The sequence below is a fragment of the Macrobrachium nipponense genome, chromosome 46 (genome assembly GCF_015104395.2).
Source record: "Macrobrachium nipponense isolate FS-2020 chromosome 46, ASM1510439v2, whole genome shotgun sequence".
NCBI lineage: Eukaryota > Metazoa > Arthropoda > Malacostraca > Decapoda > Palaemonidae > Macrobrachium > Macrobrachium nipponense.
Genome location: NC_061106.1, coordinates 13,410,970 through 13,433,405, shown reverse-complemented (window position 1 = coordinate 13,433,405; position 22,436 = coordinate 13,410,970). Strand labels below are relative to the sequence as shown.

General features: G+C 37.8%; 1 protein-coding gene across 2 annotated transcripts in view; it reads right to left on the bottom strand.

Annotated features, from left to right (window-relative positions):
- Window positions 1-427: 427 nt before the first annotated feature.
- The window catches only part of LOC135214757 (WD repeat-containing protein 81-like), a 211,296-nt gene continuing 189,287 nt past the window's right edge, over window positions 428-22,436 (bottom strand). For both annotated transcript variants that reach the window (XM_064249109.1, XM_064249110.1), the window contains exons 27-28: window positions 17,672-17,778; window positions 428-4,755 (exon numbers count right to left, since the gene is read on the bottom strand). In XM_064249109.1, the coding sequence (XP_064105179.1) occupies window positions 4,524-4,755; window positions 17,672-17,778 (339 nt within the window). In that variant the 3' untranslated portion in view covers window positions 428-4,523. The remainder of the gene's footprint in view (window positions 4,756-17,671; window positions 17,779-22,436) is intronic.

Genomic DNA, 22,436 nt, shown 5'->3' with positions numbered 1-22,436 from the left:
TCAGTAAGCAATTAGTAATTGCTTCCTCTCATCCATATTTAACCAATCTCTACTTTTGACTAGTACTATTCCAGTTCACCAATACCCCAGCAATCCTCCTGCTCGCTGAAACTTTCCCAGTTCATACATGTAGTAGTCTGACTTTTAGATTTCTTTTGTCTACCTCCAATTATTTTGTGTTATGTTTTGCATCATTGACAATTATTTTATGCTGCATCGCTGACTTTTTTTTTTTTTTTTAGGTATCAAACTGAAAACTTAAGTACCATTTATTTAATTGAAGTATATGGTTGACAGTATAATGGTATAAGTTAAAACTAAGCACAGTGCTGCACCAAAGTGAATAACCCTGCAAAACTATTGCCAAAGTCCTTTCAGCTGCAAAACTGAAGGTAATCCAAGCAAAAAAACTGGGAAAGAAAAGTCCTTTAATATTGTTGTTTTTTATTTATAGTGGTATTCAGCATATACAATAAAATGAAAATTGTATAAAAATCATGTAGGTTGAGTGTGAGTCTGAAATTGTATATGGTTTGAAAATATATCTGATTTACAACATACATACAGGCATATATTTTTTCAAACTTACACTTCCCTACTTATATGTGACTTATGTCACTTGTCATTTTAAAAGATGTCACATTGTTATCAGTGATTCTTTAACAGTAAAATAAGTTACAGATGACTGAAAAGGTGTGGTGTATAACATTTAATTAAAAAAACTATTGAGAAAGCAATACATATCTCCAATTTTTTGTGTTACATTTTAGACAACAGTAAGTTGTACCACTTAATTGTTTTTCATCAACTCTTCTTAAGTGTTGATAAGAAGTGACATATAATTTACTGTGTTTAAAGGCAAATGTTTTAGAGAAATGCCATTCATAGTATTGGTCTGTATTCTTAAATTATTTACACTTTATTACACTTTAAAGCCTTCATTTCCAAATACAGAAAATTTCAAGTGAACCCAGTACTGATAAAGAGAGAAAAAAATATCCACTTCAAAATATGACTAAATTTGTCACACTTGGAATGTATTCAGTCTCAAGATGCACACATCAAGGACATCAATCCATTAATACTGTATTGTGTTATACATATTACAGTATTTTTTACCCTGCTAAAACTGCTGATGCAGCATATGGATATTTACAAATTATAAACAGCTTAAATGATAGTCCAGCTGAAGATATGTTACAATGGCCTTTCATTTTCTGTTCTTTATGTGGTGCACTTCTCATTATAGTATAAATTACACAAGAAATTAGCAAACAGTGGTTAAATATTTAACCGCCATTTAAATTCTAGGAAGTCAAAGAACTGCTGTATCTTCTTCAAATACTTCTTTACAGTAAAAAATTGTAACAAACAGCGGTTAAATAAAAATTCTATGAAGTCAAAAGAACTGCCGTATTTTCTTCAAATGCTTCTTTACAGTAGAAAATTGTAACTTACAACAGTGCTATTTAATCAAAAAAATTAAAAAGCTTTATTGCCTTGTACAAGTTCCTCTTGAATCTGAAAATGATTTTTAAAGCTTTTCTTTCAGCACCAAATTGAGGAGCATAGTACTACATGAAGAAGTTAGGCCAGCCACCCAGAAAGAAAAAAATTGAAATTTCAGAAACAAATACAGCAAGCAGTAACTAAATTTTGCTCAGATTTCAGGGGTGAATTTTTTAAACAGTCCCGAGTCAAAAGGAAATGGTCCATTGGTCAAGTGCACTGCACGTGTGTCCCATAGATCCTCAGGTACTTATAAGTAAGAGCTTCACTTTCAGCTAAGTTTAGTCAGTAACCATGAAAAATCAACAAAATTTGTAGGTGGGCACTAATAATAGTTTGTATGAGTAAGCTTTGTTTTTTGAAAAAAATATGGTTAAACTGTTTTAAAAAATAATAAATTTCTAAACAAACCCATTGATGTAAAATATCAAAGGTCTATCCCCAAGCACAAGTCCTCTCAAGAGTGCAGCATCTCTCTCATGTGCTTGCTCTTCCTTGGTAGAATTCTTAAGTGTGCTGCAACACTGAGTCTGTCAGTATCACAGCCTCCTGCCATGAGTGCAGCACCCATCATGAGCTTAATCTTTACTGCAAGATTGCAACTATGCTGCTGTGAAGGCAGCAACAACAAGGGAAACTTCATTTTTAGGGAGAGTTCATAAATGTGCAGTTGACCACCCCTGCCATGAGCCAGACCATTGAAATAGTTTGCAAGTGTGTCTGCATGTGCAGCATTTACTGTGAGTGTGAGGCTTGATGATAGTTCAGTTGTTGTGTAGCTAGATTCTACCCATAGTAATCTGGGTTCAGGTGAGGAAGGCTACCAAGCTTTGGTGTTGAAGTAGATAACTTTCTTTCACACACAAGTTACAATGTGCCTTTGGGCTGTTGCTAGTTTGTGATGCTTTTAGATGCTGCTGATGTTATTATTGCTTCTCCTTCCTAACATAGCCTAAAATAGATTACTACTGTCAGTTGCCTATTACTCAAGGCATCGCTGGTCTTGATCTCAGAAGGGCTCTTCAATTGGATGGGAGTTTGGAAGCTGGATGAAGTTCCAGCATTCCTTGGGTGCCACAGAGCAAAGTCAATTGAAGTGGCATACAAGACTGTGGCTGCTATTGTTGCTCCCAATGAAAGTTGGGGCACAACCTTGACAGGAGTACTTGCAGCAATGAATACTGTCACAACCTATAAAGGAACATGATGACGAATGCCAACATTTTGGTGGTAGCAGAGGTTCTATGTTTGGTGGCAACTCTAGAAACCTCCCATAATAAAGGAATTGGTTCTACTAGGCAGGCTATTAACTCAGCTGAGAGGTCGCCTGTCAAAACTACAATTATTTTTACGTGGCCTACAAGGTCAGGTCAGGTCATCCCTTACACCTTCACTGTAGTTCCTCTAAGGTGAACGTAGCATAATTATAAAATAAACAGAATTATGTTAAGAATCTGAAGCTAAAGATTTATCAATAGCAGTTAAAATAACAGGTGGTGGGAATAAACTGTACTTTTGGCAGGATGTGGAAATTAGATATATAAAAATTCTGTACATGGAAAATAGTAAATGTATTCATCATATAGCTATAAAAATTTTCTACACTGAAAATCTGCGACTACTGAGCACAGAAAGATATCTTGGAAGTGAGCTAACAATCATTATCACTAGTAACTATTATACAATCACCCTCTACACTAACACTAATTGCCAATAAGCAAAGACCAGAAATATACTAAAAATCCAGAAAACATTATGCAATCAAATACAGAAACAAATTCTTTTAATTTCAACAACCAAATATGAAAAGTACCTATAATACTTCTCTGTTGAGTAATATCCATAATACCACTGACAAGGGGACAGAAACCCTACTAGTCAATGATGGAAAACTATAACTAGAATTTTATGAAATAAATTTGTTTAATGCAATGTGCATAAAGTAATGTTAGTTTAGAGGAAAAATACTCGAGATTTAAGAAAAACAGACTGGAAGGATTTAATTCTGACAGAATGATCTGTCAAGAACTGAGAAAACTATAACCGCTTACTAGAAGGCAAGACATAAAAAGTGTGACTTAGGTTAAACCTGAGGATCAATGGTACAAAACTGAGACTTGGGTTAAACCTGAGGAGCCATGGGATACACTAGGTATGTTGAAATTACTCATTTCATTGTGAAACCTTAATGGAGTGTCTAGGAAATTTTGCTGACCAAGAATTTTAGCTGAATTCTACGTAATGGGTTTGTTGAGAACCAGTTATCATAACAATTGTAACCTCACTTTGTGACACCTTGAATGTGTAAAAAATGTTTTATCAAGTATTGAAATTGTGAAGCAAACCTTTCAAGAAATTTACATTTTAAAAAAATAGCACTTCACTCCAAAGAACTAAAGTCAGTGATGGTAAATTTTCCCTAAAAATCAATTCCTTCTCACAAAACATGCATACAGATTCTGGATTCCTTGCGTTAACTACTAAAGAGTATTTTCTAATGTTTTGTAAAGTATTAACTTTTGCTTATGGACATCAGGCAAAACATCAACTTTTAGTGTATAACAAGCTATAGTGTTAACTACACTTGAAATCTAACCATGCTGAAAACAACGGCAGCTATTGTAGCATAATTTTCTTTGGTAATTCTTTAGATTCTAAATACATGCGAAAACAATATAGGACTTATTGGTAAAAAAAAATATTTCATCTTCATTCATATTCAAAAGAAATGTCCTCTGTAACATATCTTAAAAAATTTCTATTATCTGCAAAAGTGAGCAAAAATGGGACTCTGCTGATTTTAGCATTAAGCTCAATTTCTTATCTCTATCATTTGTTGAAAATCTTTCCAGTACATATTTATGTGCAAAACCTACTAAAGTTCCATAATGAGACCATTACCACAAAAAAAATGAAAACTGCCTCTTGACTTCATTTGAGCTTTTAGCTAGAAATAGAAAAAGATTATTTAATATTATCAAAAACAAGCTTCAAAATGGACATCCACGAAGTGTTCAGCACAACAGTCTAATGGTCCCATTATCAGCTCCTAAAAGAAGCAGTCTATTTAAAGGCAAAAGCGCCATAGTTGTAAGAACGCCTCGGAATGTATCTGAACGCAATCTTATTGATGAGAATGAAGCTGTTGGCGAGACAGAAGTGTGTACTCCAATGCGATTGGCTGTGGTTCCAGTTATGACTTCATCACCATATAAACTTATCAAATGAACTGGTTCTGTGGGTCCCCTATTGAGAAAAGAAAATTTAGACTTCTTAAAATAAAAATTAATTTTTTACAATTTTTAATCAGGAAAAATAACTACTACAAAAATGCTGAAAGGCAACTAGCAATAATGAGAATGAATAATAATAAGACATTAAACAGTCAAATTTTGTATTAATGGACCACCATTAGTATTCAAGATTTTACCGGATAATGAACAGCCTTAGATGTCATGCAAAATGAGGTATATACCTAATAAGATATTTCCCTCAACTGAAGTGATTGCAATGACTAAGAAGGCTGTTATAATAGTACATGAGAGTGGAAATGCAATATATATTACTTAGCAGGAAATATTGAGGTGTTAGGAGGATAAATACAAGCCTCTTTGTTTTACTTATGCATACTATACAGGCAGTCCCCTGTTATTAGCGGATTTAGTTATCGGTGATCCAGTTTTATGGCGCCATAAGGCGCCTTATGGTGCCGATAACCAGTTATCGGTGTCATAAGCGCCATTAGGGAGCCACAAATCGCCGAGTTTCGGTTAATGGCGGTTTTCACTTATCGGCACACCTCAGGGAACAGAACCCCCACTGATAACCTGAGACTGCCTTTAATGTATTTTACATTTGCTGTCACTAGGAAGGAGGTTTCCAATAGCTTAGTAGCATTCTATTCAGTGGGCAATACATATCAAATATGTTAGATCAATGGGCAACATGTAAATCAAATATGTTAGATAAATGTGTAATTTGTGGTCCGACTACCAAAAAGATACTGATCATAAAGGACAGTACAGTTCTAACCTACCAGTTAGGTTCATGAACAGTTCAATGTTACACTAACAGTTACCAGTTATTTAGTATCAGACTGACTGGACACTGCACATTCATTTAAAATGTGAGGTAATGAAGACATTTATATGATAAAGCCAGCTAATTACTGCTTGCCCCACAATTACTGGTGTATCAGAAATGTATCTTATAAAATCAGTAAATGTGCCTAAGACAAAATTAAGTAAATACTAAATATCAAATACCTTACCTTAAATAAAGTGAGTATATTTTTGTAAGTACAAAGGTGAAGCCAAAGCCCCTAATACACATACAATTACCTCAGTATGCACAAACTTGATCTAGCAACAACTTTATGCCTTAAAAATCACCTCCTCAGCAAAGAGAATAAATATGGTGTTGGTAATCCCCAAGTGAAGCAGTAATTTGAATGTTACATACAATCAAAGAGTAAAGTCATTCATTATGAAATGCTGCTTTGGCCTTATAAGAGTTGGATTTTTCAGCTCGGTGGTCTAGTTAACCTATTAATTATCATAAAAGAGACATAAAATCTTTATGCCATCTCAAACATAATCCTACAGAAGTAGAATGGCAAATGGTGCCGTGATGTCCTTAATGCTACTAATCATTCTTTAGTGGAAATAAGAGAATCATCCACTTTAACCAAAAATTTTTTAGTAGTTCCAGAATAATCCTTGCTAAAGCAAAGGCTAAAAGGTAAATTATTTAAAAATAGTATCAAGAGTCATTTGAGCACAATCTACAGTTGCTGACATGGACCTAGCACTGTAAGGCCAGTCATGACCCTCTACCATGTTTTTCCTTTCAAATGTAATTTTCCAGCTGTAAAAATTTCCACAACTCAGAAAAGCTTGGCAAAGAAGGCAAAACCAAAAATAAGACAATACAAAAGATTGCTAAATGTCCAGCCACAACCCACAACTTGGCCACAGACCGGTGGTGGCCTATGTTGTTGGCACCTATTGCAGTGCCAGACACACGATTGGCTAACTTTAACCTTAAATAAAATAAAAACTACTGAGGCTAGAGGGCTGCAATTTGCTATGTTTGATGCTCAACATACCAATTTGTACCCCTCTTGCCTCAATAGGTTTTAAGGTCTGAGGGTGTACAGTAAAAGTGAGGATTGACACACAAATAACCATCATATAGTTTTCTTTTACAGAAAACTAAAACTGAACAAATCTACGATGGGCATAATTCCTTTGAAGGCTTTAGAAAATTTATATTAAATAACCAGACAGAAATTATTAATTACTTAAAGAACCAAACTAGAAGAATTTTCCATATTCTTTCCTGACAATTTTTCAGACTTTAAAAAGTCATAAAGGAGGTAGTGGACCACTGAGAAGTGACACATTGCTCCTGCTGATGCTGGAAGTCACTGAAGAGTTATTCAGATACACTTGCACATGGCCAGTATGTAAGCCTACATTAAAATACAAAAAGTTGCAGCACTTTAGCAAATTTGAATTCTTTATTACCAGTCTCATCCCAAAATAGAACTGGCAATAAAGGCATATTTCCAAGAAATGGTTGTTACTCAATACAAGAAATTATAACAGGTGTATCAAATATTTATATGATAATCACTTCCAGTGAATCAACAAAGAAATATGTGCTTTATGCAACTTATAATACTGTGCAAATCATTTACTCTGGATTGGATATTACAATTCTTAAATCAGATCCCTTTCATATCATTGAGTTAGAAAGACATTATACAATTTTTGAATAAATGCAGTAAACACATAAATTCTACACCCATTATAATAATTGAAATCCATAATTCTTAGTGCATACCATATATGCCAGCTTAAGGTAACCTTTTAACCTTTAAAATAAAACAAAATTGTGTCTTATATGCAGTATAAAAAGCAAACTTTAAATCCTGCCGAGATTTTTAATAAGCCATATCCCCTGAATGGTCAAGAGTTGTGTCAATAGTTAACTACTGTCAAACTATCAACACAGTAAACAAAAAAAATGTAATGACAGTAAAAACTGTAGGTAATTCAAGTGAATCACTAGCGACACAACTGTTGATACTGTAAACAAAATAACTGTAATTACCATAATTAGACGTTAGGATGTGTTACCTCTCACTTTGTTACTAGCTTTATCCAGAGTACAATTATTCAAATACAGTTATCACAAGACCCCATCGTGGTCACACCAACTAACGGTAAAAATAAAAGGAGGAAGTATGAAGCTTCGCTTCATTTTTGTTAAAAGCAGTAAAATTCGCAAAGGAAGAAGCAGAAATTGACACGCAATCAGATTTGTACAATGATCTTGCAAATATATCACAGGATGTTATCAACGAACTTATAATATCAGATGATGGCCATGATATGTGACGATTTTGTAGGATTTCAATTTAGAATTTATTTTTAAATCTTTATTCGTTGCAAGTAAAATATTATCCTTTATATACTGTACCAGTATTTTTTTAAATGACCTCACCATTGCTTATGCTTACATTAACCCTTAAACGCCGAAGCGGTAAAAATAAAAAACTCCCCCGAATGCCGGAGCGGCCGGTTTTGAGTGAGCGCCGAAGCGGAAAAAATAATTTTTTCAAAAAATCACAGCGCGCTTAGTTTTGAAGATAAAGAGTTCATTTTTGGCTCCTTTTTTTGTCATTGCCTGAAGTTTAGTGCAATCATCAGAAATGAAAAATAATATCATTATCATATGTAAATAATGCGATATATGGTAGCGAAAAAAAAAAAATCATACATAATTGTATTAAAATCACGCTTTGGAAAAAACGGTAAAAGCTAACGAGTTTCTTTTTTTTCCGTTGTATACTACACTAAATTGCAATCATTTTGATATATAATACATTGTGTAAAACAATAAAAGCAACATGAAAAATATTATCACAAAATGATGTACGAATTCGTAACGAGCGAACATAAAAAATATTGCAATACACCCCTGAACACCTGAACTAGCCCTGGTCACTTACCAGCCCGAACCATCATTTATTAAAAATTTACCAAATCTTTGGTTAAAATAAACGATCAGTGTTGCCAATCTCCTGGCAAACACCCTCGTTACCTAGTTACCAGCCCACCGCTAGTAGCCCTGCCTCACGGGCCGGTCACACCTGCCCTCTCACGTCAATCACTTATCGTTCGCGGTGGAGTACAGATGTATCCACAGCGAACTCCTTTTTGGTCTTGCCCGGCCTTCATTTGCACCTTTGATTTGATTGAATTTGGTGACGAATTACGCATCCCTTTGGATTACGGTTGGATTGCTCTTAATACCTTGTCATTAGACATTGATTCTGCAAAGTAAGAAACAACACAGGCTACGACAACGACTACTGCAGCCTCGGCGACGACATCACAGAAAACGACGAGCGCGGGAGTTCAACAACGTATCGTCTTTGCCAACAATGCAAGAAAAGGATGAGTACCCTATGACACGATAGTCATTCCCTTATGTGTAAATCGTAGGCCTGTTCAATATAATGTAAAAAACCAGATGTTTGGAATGTCAGGAGTGGTCTTTGGACCAGATGTTATTAGGGTATCTCAAACATAGGAAAGGTCTCGTATTAAGAAGTAACTGTAGGCAGGAAGAGACTAACGTAGATCAAGATAAAGACTTAGAGACAGTGCTCTTTAAGAGACTTGAGAGTACGCTGACATCGAGTATGACATCTCTGTTACCGATTTTATGTCAAGATTATGCGAGGATAGATCGAGCAATAGGGATACTGAAATTACTAATCGTTCTGTTCCAGCTCCCCTGCCTGTTCCAGAATCAGCCCTAACCGGTGCTGGGGGTTATGGGGATCCGCAAGCCCACGGGCAGGATCCGCCGTCCCCCCTGGCGCGGAGCAGGCAGTGTTGGCAGCAGATTCCCCTTCCCTCGATGACATCTCTGTTACCGATTTTAGGTCAAGATTATGTGAGGATAGATCGAGCAATAGGGATACTGAAATTACTAATCGTTCTTTTCCAGCTCCCCTGCCTGTTCCAGAATCAGCCCTAACCGGTGCTGGGGGTTATGGGGATCCGCAAGCCCACGGGCAGGATCCGCCGTCCCCCCTGGCGCGGAGCAGGCAGTGTTGGCAGCAGATTCCCCTTCCCTCGATGTGTAAGTTCTCAGGATGATAAAAACTTAGGTCAGATATAGACGAGTAGGGATAATAGGCTACATAGTGTTTAGTTTAGGAAGAGAAGTGCAGGCTTCTTCGGGTCGGTTTTCTATTAAAAGTAGTAGTTTTTAGAGGCACAGTGTCCTTAGAGCATCTTTAGGATTTTCCTGCTTCGAGTTCCTTGCATCAGAAGCTTTTAGGCCAGGGTTGGTCTTTCAGATATGCTCCTTCGTCTTTAAGGTTACTTTCCTCTACGTATACGATACGATAATTGTTAATATCAACTAATTCTCCGTTCAATGCATATTGACTTACGATATTCAGTATGAAGAGAAATCGAATAAAATTAACTACGGTTAGCCTAGTGTTCACGATGATATATCGTATGCATATTCAGTAGCCTAGCCTAACCTAAAGTATTCGCTGTACAACATATCGGTAGTTATTTTTATATTGGCTAACGCTGTAGGCTTAAGGCATTCTTGACTTCGGATAATTCAATACAGGTGTAATTGAAAACGAACGAGAATCCGATCTGAGGATAATTAATATGAATGTAATCGAACAGAATGAAGATCGGATTCTGTCCGACTAAAGCATTATAATTGTATTATGTGTATCATCATATTGGCGTAGTATAAACACTAAACTCGGTAGTCATTCACGCTGGGAATCAGCGGATGACGGATACGGGTTTGCGTCGCCGTATCCATCTCATTCTCTCCTGATTGACTAAAATGACTAACGTAACAACACTCTCACTTATGCCAAGTTTGTACAAACGTCTTAAAGGAGACGTGTCTTCAACTATGTTGACATTTAATATAGTCAATGAGGTATCTATCTTGGGGCATATAATCAGATGTCAGATATAAGGAATTTGTATGTATGACGTCTTCATACGTTTAACAGACTATTGCCGTCAGTATTTATATTGAGCTTATGTCAATTACAGTTACAAATTATTACCAGTCGTATTATCAAATTACAATGACAACTGAAATTAATATTAGGCCTAATAAAGTTAATTTAATTACCTTTAAATATTATTTTATTACTTTTCAATTAAATTATAATTACACTAGCTTGTCAAACAGCACTATTGTAAGGAGGTGTGGTTTAGACAGACAAGATGCCGGCTAGTCTATTTTTTTTTTCTCCTTGGCTTCAGATTCAACCATATCACTTGGTCTCGGCTAATGTTTTTGTCCTTAGTTAGCATATTAATGAATATCTGGATACTTAACTTATGTAACGAAGTCATACTGTTCGTCTTACGATGTAATTTAAGACCAAAATTTGACTGATACGTCTCATTGGAAGCTAGTTTTTCCCTCGGGTTAGATGGCGTTAAATTTAGGATTCCGTTCGTTTTTCACTCGTTTTCATAGGTATTACGAACCTTACTTTATATACGTTATTAATCCTTTGTCTGTGTGAAAACAACAGTAATGAGCTCTTTCATGCTATTAGTTTCTTTTACCACGGCTGCGTTGGAATTCATACATAAGCTCGGGACTTCTGTCCAGGTTGCTGATGAACGTAATTTTGCCTTATTAGCTTCAGCTGCATTTATAACATGAATACAGTAATTACCGTCCCACGCGGATGAATACAATAACGGATGTTGCTATCGGATTCGATCACTGTCACACGCTGATCAATACAATAAAGTGATGTTGTTATAGGAGTCGATCGCATTAGCAACAAGTTCTCGTTCGGTTGTTCATAGCTGTACGGAGTTATACGAGTATTATCGTTAAGATAATACCCTTTTAACTTGCTGTAATTTGCGGAGGTGGAGATATTAGACGATCGTAATTTCTCTCTCTCTCTCTCTCTCTCTCTCTCTCTCTCTCTCTCTCTCTCTCTCTCTCTCTCTCTCTCTCTCTCTCTCTCTCTCTCTCTCTTCCCTGATTTTATCTCTCTCTCTCTCTTTTCCCTGATTTTATATTCTCTCTTTATCCTAGACGATTGTGTTTCTCTCTCTCTCTCTCTCTCTCTCTCTCTCTCTCTCTCTCTCTCTCTCTCTCTCTCTCACTTTTCTGATTTCATATTCTCTCCATATTCTCTCATCCTATTTTCCACGCTCTCCTAACACTGGACTCATTGTGCAACAGAGGTTTTTCTTCCTTTCACACCTTTTCAAACTTTCTCAATTTCCCTTCAGCGCTGACTGACCTCATAGGTCCCAATACTCGGCCTTTGGCCTAAATTCTATTTTTAAACCCAACAATCTTGCTGTCTGAGTTAGTATTAGAGTAGGGAGCGAATATTCGGAATATGTATAAGGTATTCATGATATGATATATCACAAGAGGATTTTAAGTATTAGGAAAGATAGGAAAGAACATGTCTGGGTCTATCTGAGGGTATTCTTCCAAGTGCCAACCAGGCAGAGTACAGACAGGCAGGTACAACACTACAAGAGAAGACATCACTACGATCGACGACACCGTTGTCTCCTCCGTACATGAGAGGCCTAAGGCCACATGGGAGGTCTTCAGTTTCCCTCCATACATGAGAGGCCGAGAGCCACATGGGAGGTCTTCAGATTCCCTCCATACATGAGAGGCCGAGAGCCACATGGGAGGTCTTCAGATTCCCTCCATACATGAGAGGCCGAGAGCCACATGGGAGGTCTTCAGTTTTTCCTCTACTCAGGTGAGGCACATAGCCAGCTGAGAGGAAACAGGTTTGTATCCCTTCCGCACTCAATGAGTTTTGACCTTAGGGTAGAGGTGCAGGGAATTTTTCCCTCCACATATGGCAGGCCTAGAAGGCCACACATGGGAGATTAGCTTGGACGAGTGACAAATGAACTTGAGACTGACTCGCGTACTCAATTATATTGACTGACAACTAGTACAGTGGAGGGCCGGGCAGATTTGATTCCCCCACCTCCAAATTAATGTTGTTAATCGGGCTAGTTCAGGTGTTCAGGGGGTGTATTGCAATATGAAGTTTTTATTGTAAAACTAATATTGTAATACCTACCTGAACACCTGAATGATTCCCACCCTCCTCCCCTCTCATACAGAGTTATTGAGTTATGATTGACGTGAGAGGGCAGGTGTGACCGGCCCGTGAGGCAGGGCTACTAGCGGTGGGCTGGTAACTAGGTAACGAGGGTGTTTGCCAGGAGATTGGCAACACTGATCGTTTATTTTAACCAAAGATTTGGTAAATTTTAATAAATAAATGATGGTTCGGGCTGGTAAGTGACCAGGGCTAGTTCAGGTGTTCAGGTAGGTATTACAATATTAGTTTTACAATAAAAACTTCATGTTTTTTTTCAAAAATTCACCGTAAATCTAAATATTGTTCTAGAGACTTCCGATTTGTTTCAAAATGAATACAAAATGATTGAATGTTACAATACTGTAAGAGTTTTAGCTTACAATTGCGTTTTTCGACCCTTTCGGTAGCGTCAAAGTTGACCGAATGTAGTTTTTTTTTTCTATTTATCTTGATTTATATGCAAATACAGTAGAGACCCGGTTCACGACCGTATTAGAACTCGACATAATCGGATTTCGCCACTAAATTTCCAATAAACTTTGTATCTGTTTTCAACCAAAAAACCAGTTTCCGACCCTAGACCATATGATGTTTGTAAACAAAACTGTTTCCGCCAACCGCCGCTAGTTGGCGTCATCCAGTGCTACCAAATGTAGCATAATTTCATGTTTTTTTAGCATAATTTGACCCAAGAATTGGAGCTTAGCATAATTTCTTTCACACTTAGGGTTTAGTACAATTTTAGAATGTATTTTCACTAAAATTTTAAATAAAATGCAGAAAATTCCTCAATTTCATACACAGCTATAGTGAATATATGTATCTTCATAGTGAAATTGCCTCAAAAGCAGCACTAACAAATGAGTTAATTGCTAAGTTTGAACCCAACTAAGGAATGTTAAATTTTGCAAATATAAATAAATACCCACAGTGGCATGACAAACGGTCAGTAAAGTGTTAATGTTTTTTCTTCACGAGTAAAGAATTACTTTTTTTCCTTTTTTAAGTTTTATTTTTTTCAGTAGATATCAAAATTTTAATTATGTCTGAAGTGATTTTCACATAATTTTCAAGTATTTATTCATTGTGTATGTGATCTGTTAAAGAAAAATGGTGCTTCAATGGCATGATAATGATCAAGTAATAAGTACGTATGCTATTCTTCTCGAGTAGAGACTGGTTTGTTTGTTTACTTTTTTTTTAGTTTTAATTTTTCAGTAAATATCAAAATGTTATATTTGAAGTAATTTTCACACATTTTCAAGTGTTTATTAATTGTGTGTGTGACCTGTTAAAGAAAAATGGTTCTCAGTGGCATGATAATGATGCAGTAATAAGTAAAATTTGTGTTTTTCTCCATATTTGTATGTGTGATCACACATTTGTCAAATAGTATACTAGTGATTGCATATCAAATAGTATACTAGTGATTGCGTATGTGATCTATTAAAGAAAAATGGTGTTTTATTTCGAGTTTGCTAACATGTAAAGACCATCAAATTATTAGTTATAATATTGTCTGTTCGTAACTTTGTATCATTTCACCTAATATATAAATGTTTAAATTTCCATTACATCGTCGTTTTAGCTCAAATGTATTAGAGAAAAGAGATAATGATAGATTAATAGCATAATTCTGGCACAAAATTGCACCATATTTGGCATAAATTCTTGCTTGGACCGACTAGCATAATTTAGCAAAACGGTTGATAACACTGGTGACGCCACTCAGCATTGTTTAAAGTACGCAGCTATTGTTTACAAACATTCAAACATGTGTCGTGTCTCGTACACCTTGCGCGCATTTCGTTTGCTTTTTCGGTGGTATCAACTCTATACGCAGTTACCTTTTGATTCATCATGGGTCCCAACATTACTACTGGCTATCTATGTTCTAACCTTTTGCTATTGTTAATCTCTGAAATAATGGAAAGTGTTTACATGGCATCTCGCGTTTTCCCTCTTCAAAATGTTTCCATCATTTCCAACTCCAAATTAAACCTTAAGTTTCGTCTATCCTCTCCTGCTGATGAAAGTGATGAGCGAAAAAAAGATTTAATCAAGCACCCTTGCTTGATTTTTTTTTCAAGCGTAGACCTATTCTAAAATCATGCTCACACTTGAGGCGCGCGTTTCAGTAGCAAATGCAATACGTATTGAAGTGTTAGGTTTGGAGTGAAGGCAATGTTACGTACGTAGGTTACATGTGCGGTTCGGTAGCGAATGCAATCTTTAAGCTTTGTTAAGCTTGCCGGTAAAGAAGAGTTAGCCATAGCTTAAATCAGAGAAGCCGCTATGCCATATTAAGTGCGTAGTAATTAAGAAATTAAGACAAATCTTTTATGTCATACTGTAATACGTCAATGTTTACGTAGTGAAACCAGTTACATACGTAACATGTTCGGTTCGGTAGCAACGCAATCTAAGCTTTTTAAGCTTGCCGGTAAAGAAGAGGTTAGCCTTAGCTTAACTCAGAAGCCGCTACGGTATACATTAATTATAGAAATTAAGAAGATTCTTTTATGTCTACTGTAAAAATACGTCATTGTTTACGTGTGAGATTTGGTAGTGAAACCACTGTTACATACGTAACGTGTGCCGTTCGGTAGCGAACGCAATCTTAAGCTTTGTTAAGCTTGCTGGTAAAGAGAGGTTAGCCTTAGCTTAAATCAGAGAAGCCGCTATGGTATAGAATAATTATAGAAATTAAGACGATTCTTTTATGTCTAGTGTAAAAAGACGTCAATGTTTACATATGTAACGCGTGCGCGGTAACGAACGCAATCTGTATGCTTGGTTTACGATAAGCGTCCTCGTAAAAAAAAGAGGTTAGCTTGATATTAATGCTGGTACGTAATGGTATAGTAATTATAGAAATTAAGAAGATTCTTTTACTTATACGTACGTACGTATATATGTACCATGCAGTACCATAATAATTGTCAAAGTCCAATAAGCTTGAAACCAGCCCTGATATTGGACAATTTGCCGTAAAAGACGCACCTTTTTTATAAGAACATTTATGAAACAAAATCGTTAGTATCATAACATTTACTGAAAGATAATTTTCAAGCAATTTTGTGTACAGTATTGTAGTCGACTTCATATAAGATTTACCATAGATTAATATCGAATGCAAACGTTTCTACGCTATGGTTTGTTTACATCCTTAAATGCCGACTTACTGTAGGCAAATTTTCGTAAGTTTTGATAAATATAAATTGGGTTTAATTTTAATAGTTTATTAATTTACTGTAATAATTAGACTTGCTTTTCAATGTTTTTATTATGTTAGCAACACGTTTTATGCCTACCCACTACACTACATTCTACTTACTAATCACCTAGGTAGCCTTAGCCTATGGCGCTTGGTCAACAATCGGTTGGATGCAGGCCAGTTTTCTTTTATACTGTTTATTATACATTTAAAATTATAAATATACGTTTAACATGATATTTATTTAACTTTTAACTTATTTAGTTGTAATTTTACATGTAATGTATTGTATAAAAAGGCAAGGTTAGGGTAATAACTGATGGTCAAGAACGGATTAATCCATTTTCAGTTATTTCTTATGGGAAAACTTGATTCAGTTCTCGAAATAATCGTATTTCGACGCTCCTTCTGGAACAAATTATCGTCGAGAACCGAGGCTCTACTGTATTTCGAAAATGAGAAAAGCTACAACCTTCAATATTTTTTCCTTTTATTTTACATGAAATTGCGCACATTTTCATATATAAAACTCTATGAAATGCCTAATATGAAACGGAGCAAATTTTCCGAGAATTCGATGTACGCAATTCGGAGATTTATGGCGGAGAATCCGCGCCCGAAGGGAAGGAAAGTTTTTTTCATAAATTCACCATAAATAGAAATATTGTGCTAGACTTCCAATTTGTTGCAAAATGAAGTTAAATGATTGGATATTACTAAAATATAAGACTTTTAGCTTACAATTGCGTTTTTCGACCATTTCGGTAGAGTCAAAGTTGACAGAACTTGGTTTTTTTTCTATTTATCGTGATTTATATGCAAATATTTCGAAAATGAGAAAAGCTACAACCTTCAATTATTTTTCGTTGTATTCTACATGAAATTGCACACATTTTCATATATAAAACTTTATGTAACGGCTAATTTAAAATGGTGCAAACATTACCACAATCGCACGTATGATTTTTTCGGAAGAGTTACCGCGCGGACGTAAGGAAAATGTTTTTTCATAAATTCACCATAAATCGAAATATTGTGCTAGAGACTTCCAATTTGTTGCAAAATTAAGTTAAATAGTTGAATATTTATTACTACAATATAAGCGTTTTAGCTTACAATTGCGTTTTTCTACCATTTCGGTAGAGTCAAAGTTGACCGAAGGTTGAAATTTTGGCACTTATCGTTATTTATATGTAAATATCTCAAAACTGATAAAAGTTACAATCATGAGTATTTTTTTGTTGTATTTTAAATTAAATTGCGCACATTTTCATATATAATACTTCATGTATTATGCAAAAATTATGTCAAAGTGACAAAATAATTTTTGAGATGTGTCACTGATACTTTTTAGTGCGATAAGAAAGAAATTCACGCTTGCGCGCCTGCGTAACGATTGTAAACAAAACAACGCCTTGATCCGTGAACTCCCAGCATCCCCCAAGGCGCGTGATTCAAAAGTTTTTGGCTGGTAGGCCTATAAGTATTTTTCCACGAATTTTTAAATAAAACTTTTTTGAGCCGACGTATGGTACGTCCATTCGGATATCGGGGGAGATTTTGACTCGACGTTTAATACATCCATTCGGCGTTTAAGGGTTAAATGATAGCATATTATTTAATTTAATAAATTGAGGGTCGTCCTATATGGCGAACATACCTCTAAACCAGCTGGCATACACAGTAGTTAATGAACATTGGAAATAACTAATTCCAAAACAACTGGATGCGTGCATTGGAAAACACAGTTCAAGTTATATTACCTGAGGGTGAATTTCAATTTGTTGTCATCAACATTCCAAACAGAGACAGTTTGATCTAGTGCTGAGCTAATAAATGTCCCATCCTTATACCATTTCATACAAAGTACCTGAAAAAAGTTTTATTATATGAAGATACTGTAGATTCCATGAGAATTGAAAAATATCGGTAAAATCAAAACTCGTTTCTTTGCAACATTATCAATATTTCCTTGTAGAGCTAAGAAAAATACCAAATTTGTAACTAATTTGTATTTTTCATAACTAACAAACCTGAGGTCTTAACAGGTAAAGGCCCACCTTGAACCACCCCTCTAGCAGTCTAAACTGGGTTAGAAATATAACTGATGGGTCACAGGTCGCCGTGGGCATTCCGGGTATACATGCCCCGTGACCTGGTATAGATGCCAATAGTCCCTGGATCTCACAAGTGTAATTTTAATTCTACCGGTTTCCAGCTTGGCGCTAGTAAATCCTAATGTTAAGACCTCAGGTTTGTTAGTTATGAAAAATACAAATTAGTTACAAATTTGGTATTTGTTCATATACGGAACAAACCTTCAGTCTTAACATTAGGATAGACTTACTTATTGGAGGGAGGTAAGTCTCTACAACTGACTGGGAGTTTGCCACCTTATCCATTTCCGAATATATTAGGGAAAATCTAAGAGGATGGACAATGAACCTAGAACCAAAGATATAAGCGAATCTATTGGTTTCCCTCACTGGGTGTTGATACCATTCTATGGTTTACTCTTGTCCCTTGTAACTGGATCCACCCTCACCCCTCTCTTCCCTATTATCTAGAGGGGTGTGTTGCTACTGAAAAGTACTATATCATAACCTAAGATAGCTTCACAGTATGGCTGACCACCTCACCTGCATCGAGTCCATTCCAGCATATGACGGTACCCGCCTTCATATTGCCCGTAGTTAAAGGAGTAGGAAGAAAGTAGTAAAGAAAAAAGACCAGTCATCCTACTTTCATACCTTCATCTTAGACTAGACGCAAACTGACCCACTAGGGGTACTGGATGAGCTATATCACTTGTTGGGCCGCCACCACTGGACCCAAGGAAAAAGTGTCCAAGGATCTGTGGGCAACGTCTTTCAAATAAAATGAGGTGAAAGTTGTTTGGCGTTTCCACACACCAGCTTTCAGAATTCTCTCCACAGACATGTTCTTCTTAAATGCCAAAGAAGCACTCAAGCCCCTGATGTCATGAGCTCTAGCTCCCACCTGGCTATCTGACCCCCTGTCTTCTGTCATGTAAGCATTTCTGATAGTCTCCCTTAGCCAAAACGATATTGTATTCCTGGACACTTCCTTCTTGTTCCGTCCTGTATACTTACGAACAACCTCCGGCACCCCGGCCTGAGGTGCCCTGTTCTTCTTAAGTACTCCCTTAGTGCCCTGACGGGGCACAGAAGCATCTCATCTTTGTCATTGTCTACAAAGTCTGCCAAGGAAGGTATGGCAAAGGAGTCGAATCTGCTGTCTACTATTGTTGGGTTTTGAGTCTTGGCCACGAATTCTGGAACAAACTCAAATACCATTGACCTCCAACCTCTCAAGTGCTTTATGAGATATGACAGGCCATGTAGCTCCCCCACCCTTTTGGTTGAAGCCAGGGCCAATAAGAAGACTGTCTTCAGGGTCAGGCTCCTATCCGTGGACTGCCTTAATGGTTCGTAGGGGGGTTTTGTCAGACTACTCAGTACCATGGTCAGATCCCAATCTGGGGCTTTTAGTTCCTTTGGTGGACATGACTGTTCAAAGCTCCTCATCAGCATGGCCAACTCCCATGAAGACAAAATGTCCACCCCTTTCATTCGTAAGACTAAGGCTAGAGCAGCCCTGTACCCCTTCACTGCAGATACAGACATATGCTTTTCTGTTCTGAGATATATCAGAAAGTCTGCTAACTGCTGAATAGTGGTACCGAGTGGAGACAAGTTCCCTCTAAGACACCAATCACAGTATGCTGACCACTTTCCTTGGTATACTGTCGCAGATGATTTTCTGATATTTCCTGCCATCTGAGTTGCTGCTTTCTGCGAAAACCCTCTCGCTCGGAGGAGATACTTGACAGTCTCCACCCATGAAGCGATAGGGACTTCACCGACTGGTACCTCTCCATGTGCGGCTGACACAGTAGGTTGCTCCATGGGGGTAACTCTCTCGGCACATCTATTAGGAGTTCCAGTAGGTCTGGAAACCACTCTGCCTTCGGCCATAACGGAGCTACCAGGGTCATCTTGAGGTTCTGAGACCGCATTACCCTGTTCAGAACCTGACGGATTAGACAAAATGGAGGAAATGCGTACGCATCCAGATTGTTCCAAGAGTGTTGTAGCGCATCTCCTGCTACTGCCTCTGCGTCTGGGACTACCGAACAATACACTTCCAACTTTTTGTTGTACCTGGTTGCGAATAGGTCTATGATCGGTCCTTCCCACAACATGAGCATCCTGTCCACTACCTCTTGGTGCAAGGACCACTCCGTTCCCAGAATCTGATCCCTGCGGATCAACTTGTCGGCCACTATGTTTCTTTTTCCTGGAATATACCTGGCCCTGATGTCTACCAGGTTCTCTACAGCCCACTGATGAAGTTGAATTGTTATCACATGTAACTGCCGAGAAACTAGGCCCCCTTGTTTGTTTATATAAGCTACTACTATGGTGTTGTCTGACATCAATACCACTGAGTGTCCCTTTACTCTCTCCCTGAATTCCTGTAGAGCTAGAAATGCTGCTTTCAACTCCAGCAAGTTTATATGGAGTTCTCTGTCCTTGCAACTCCATTTTGCTGACACCATCAACTCCTCCATATGGGCTCCCCAGCCTTCTAGTGACGCATCCGAGAACAGCAAGAGGTCCGGGGAGGATTATTGAAGGGGGACACCCACTGTCAGATTGTCGTCGTTCACCCACCACAGCAAGTCTTTCCTCACTTCTGCCGACAAGGGAATTTGCTCGTACGGGTGATCTACTATTGGTGACCAAAACTCCTTCATCCTCCATTGTAGAGACCGAAGGTGTAGCCTTCCTTGTGGTACTAGCTTCTCCAGGGAAGTTAGGATTCCCAGTACCACCTGCCACTGCCTTGCTGGCTGTGTTTGTTTTCCCAGAAAGGCTTTCACCACTTGTTTGCATTTCTCTATTCTTTGGTCTGTCGGGAATACTTTGGCTTCTGTTGTGTCTATAACCATTCCCAGATACTCCAAACGTTGACTTGGATCCAATTGCGACTTCTCCTGATTTATCACAATACCTAGGCTGTGACAAAGCTGCAGGAGGGTCGCCCTGTCCCCGAGTAATTTCTCTCTGGACTTCGCTATCACCAGCCAATCGTCCAGATATCTTATTAGCCTGATCCACTGAGCATGCGCCCACGTCGACACGAGAGTGAACACTCTTGTAAAAACTTGAGGAGACGTTGTCAATCCGAAGCACAGGACCTTGAATTCGAAAGCTTTCCCTGCAAGACTGAAGCGGAAAAATTTCCTTGAAGACTGATGGACTGGTATCTGAAAGTATGCGTCCTTCAAATCGACTGTCAGCATAAAGTCCCCGATCCTGACTGCTTGTAGAACCATTTTTGGAGTTTCCATTTTGAAACTGGTTTTCCTTATAAACAGATTCAAAGTTGACAGGTCTATTACTGTCCTCCACTCCCCGTTGGCTTTGGGTACCAGGAAAATCCTGCTATAGAAGCCTTTCGACGGACTGCATACTTGTTCCACAGCTCCTTTTTCTGTCATCATCTTCACTTCGTCTTGCAGAATAATGGCCTTCTGAGATTCCTGAGCATCAGCGAAGTGGGGTAATGGCTGTTCTGTCAGGGGCGGGGTTACCTCAAACGGAATCAAATACCCGACCTTGAGAACATCCACCACCCACTGCTCTGCCCCCAGTTCCTGCCACACCTTCCTGTGATTTGCCAGGCAACCCCCCACTGGTGTGGCCGAGTGATGAGAGGCGCCCATCCTATCTTTTTGAGCCTCTCCCTCTTCCCCTATTCCCCATTCCTCTGTTGTTTCTATTGTGAAAGGGCCGATGAGTTAGCCTCTTTGGGGAAGAGGGTCTTGTGGCTCTATTAGGGATGTTATGTCTCACTGTCTTCTTCCAAGATATTTGCTGTTGTCTCACCTCCAAAGGAGTAGCTTGACTGTTAGACGTTTTCCTAACTGCCTGCTGCACTAACCTATCGTTAGTGTCCATCCTTCTTCTATCTATCGCCTCTTCCAGTATGACCTCTGGCAACAGCAGTTGCGACTCCAAGATATCCCCATTCCTCATCGCTAACAGGGAATCCAAATCCACAGTGCGGCTTAGTCTAGCCAACGCTGCATCTCTCCTCATTAGCAGGATATTTGCCCAAACATTGGCACTTAAGTTTGTCAGGTACGCAATCGCTTTGGAACCTGATTGTAGCAATCTAATGAACAATGATTCATCCACTACCTTTCTTGTCACTTCCGAGGATGCAATCTTCGCCACTGCTGTTGACCAAAGATCTAACCAAGAAGCAGTCTGAAAGACAGAAGAAGCTGTTGCTTCTAACGTAGCGTTAATCTTACAACATTAGGGTTCACTTGTCTAGACAGCAAAGGGACCTTCAGTGTCGTATAATATTTCCTTCGCTTCATCATTGGAGGAGGAATAAATTTAAATGACCTATTAGATCTTAAGGAATTATCCCTTCCTGTAATCTTTGCGTTTACGTATTGTAAGACAGAATGCGCATGACTCGAACAAGGCA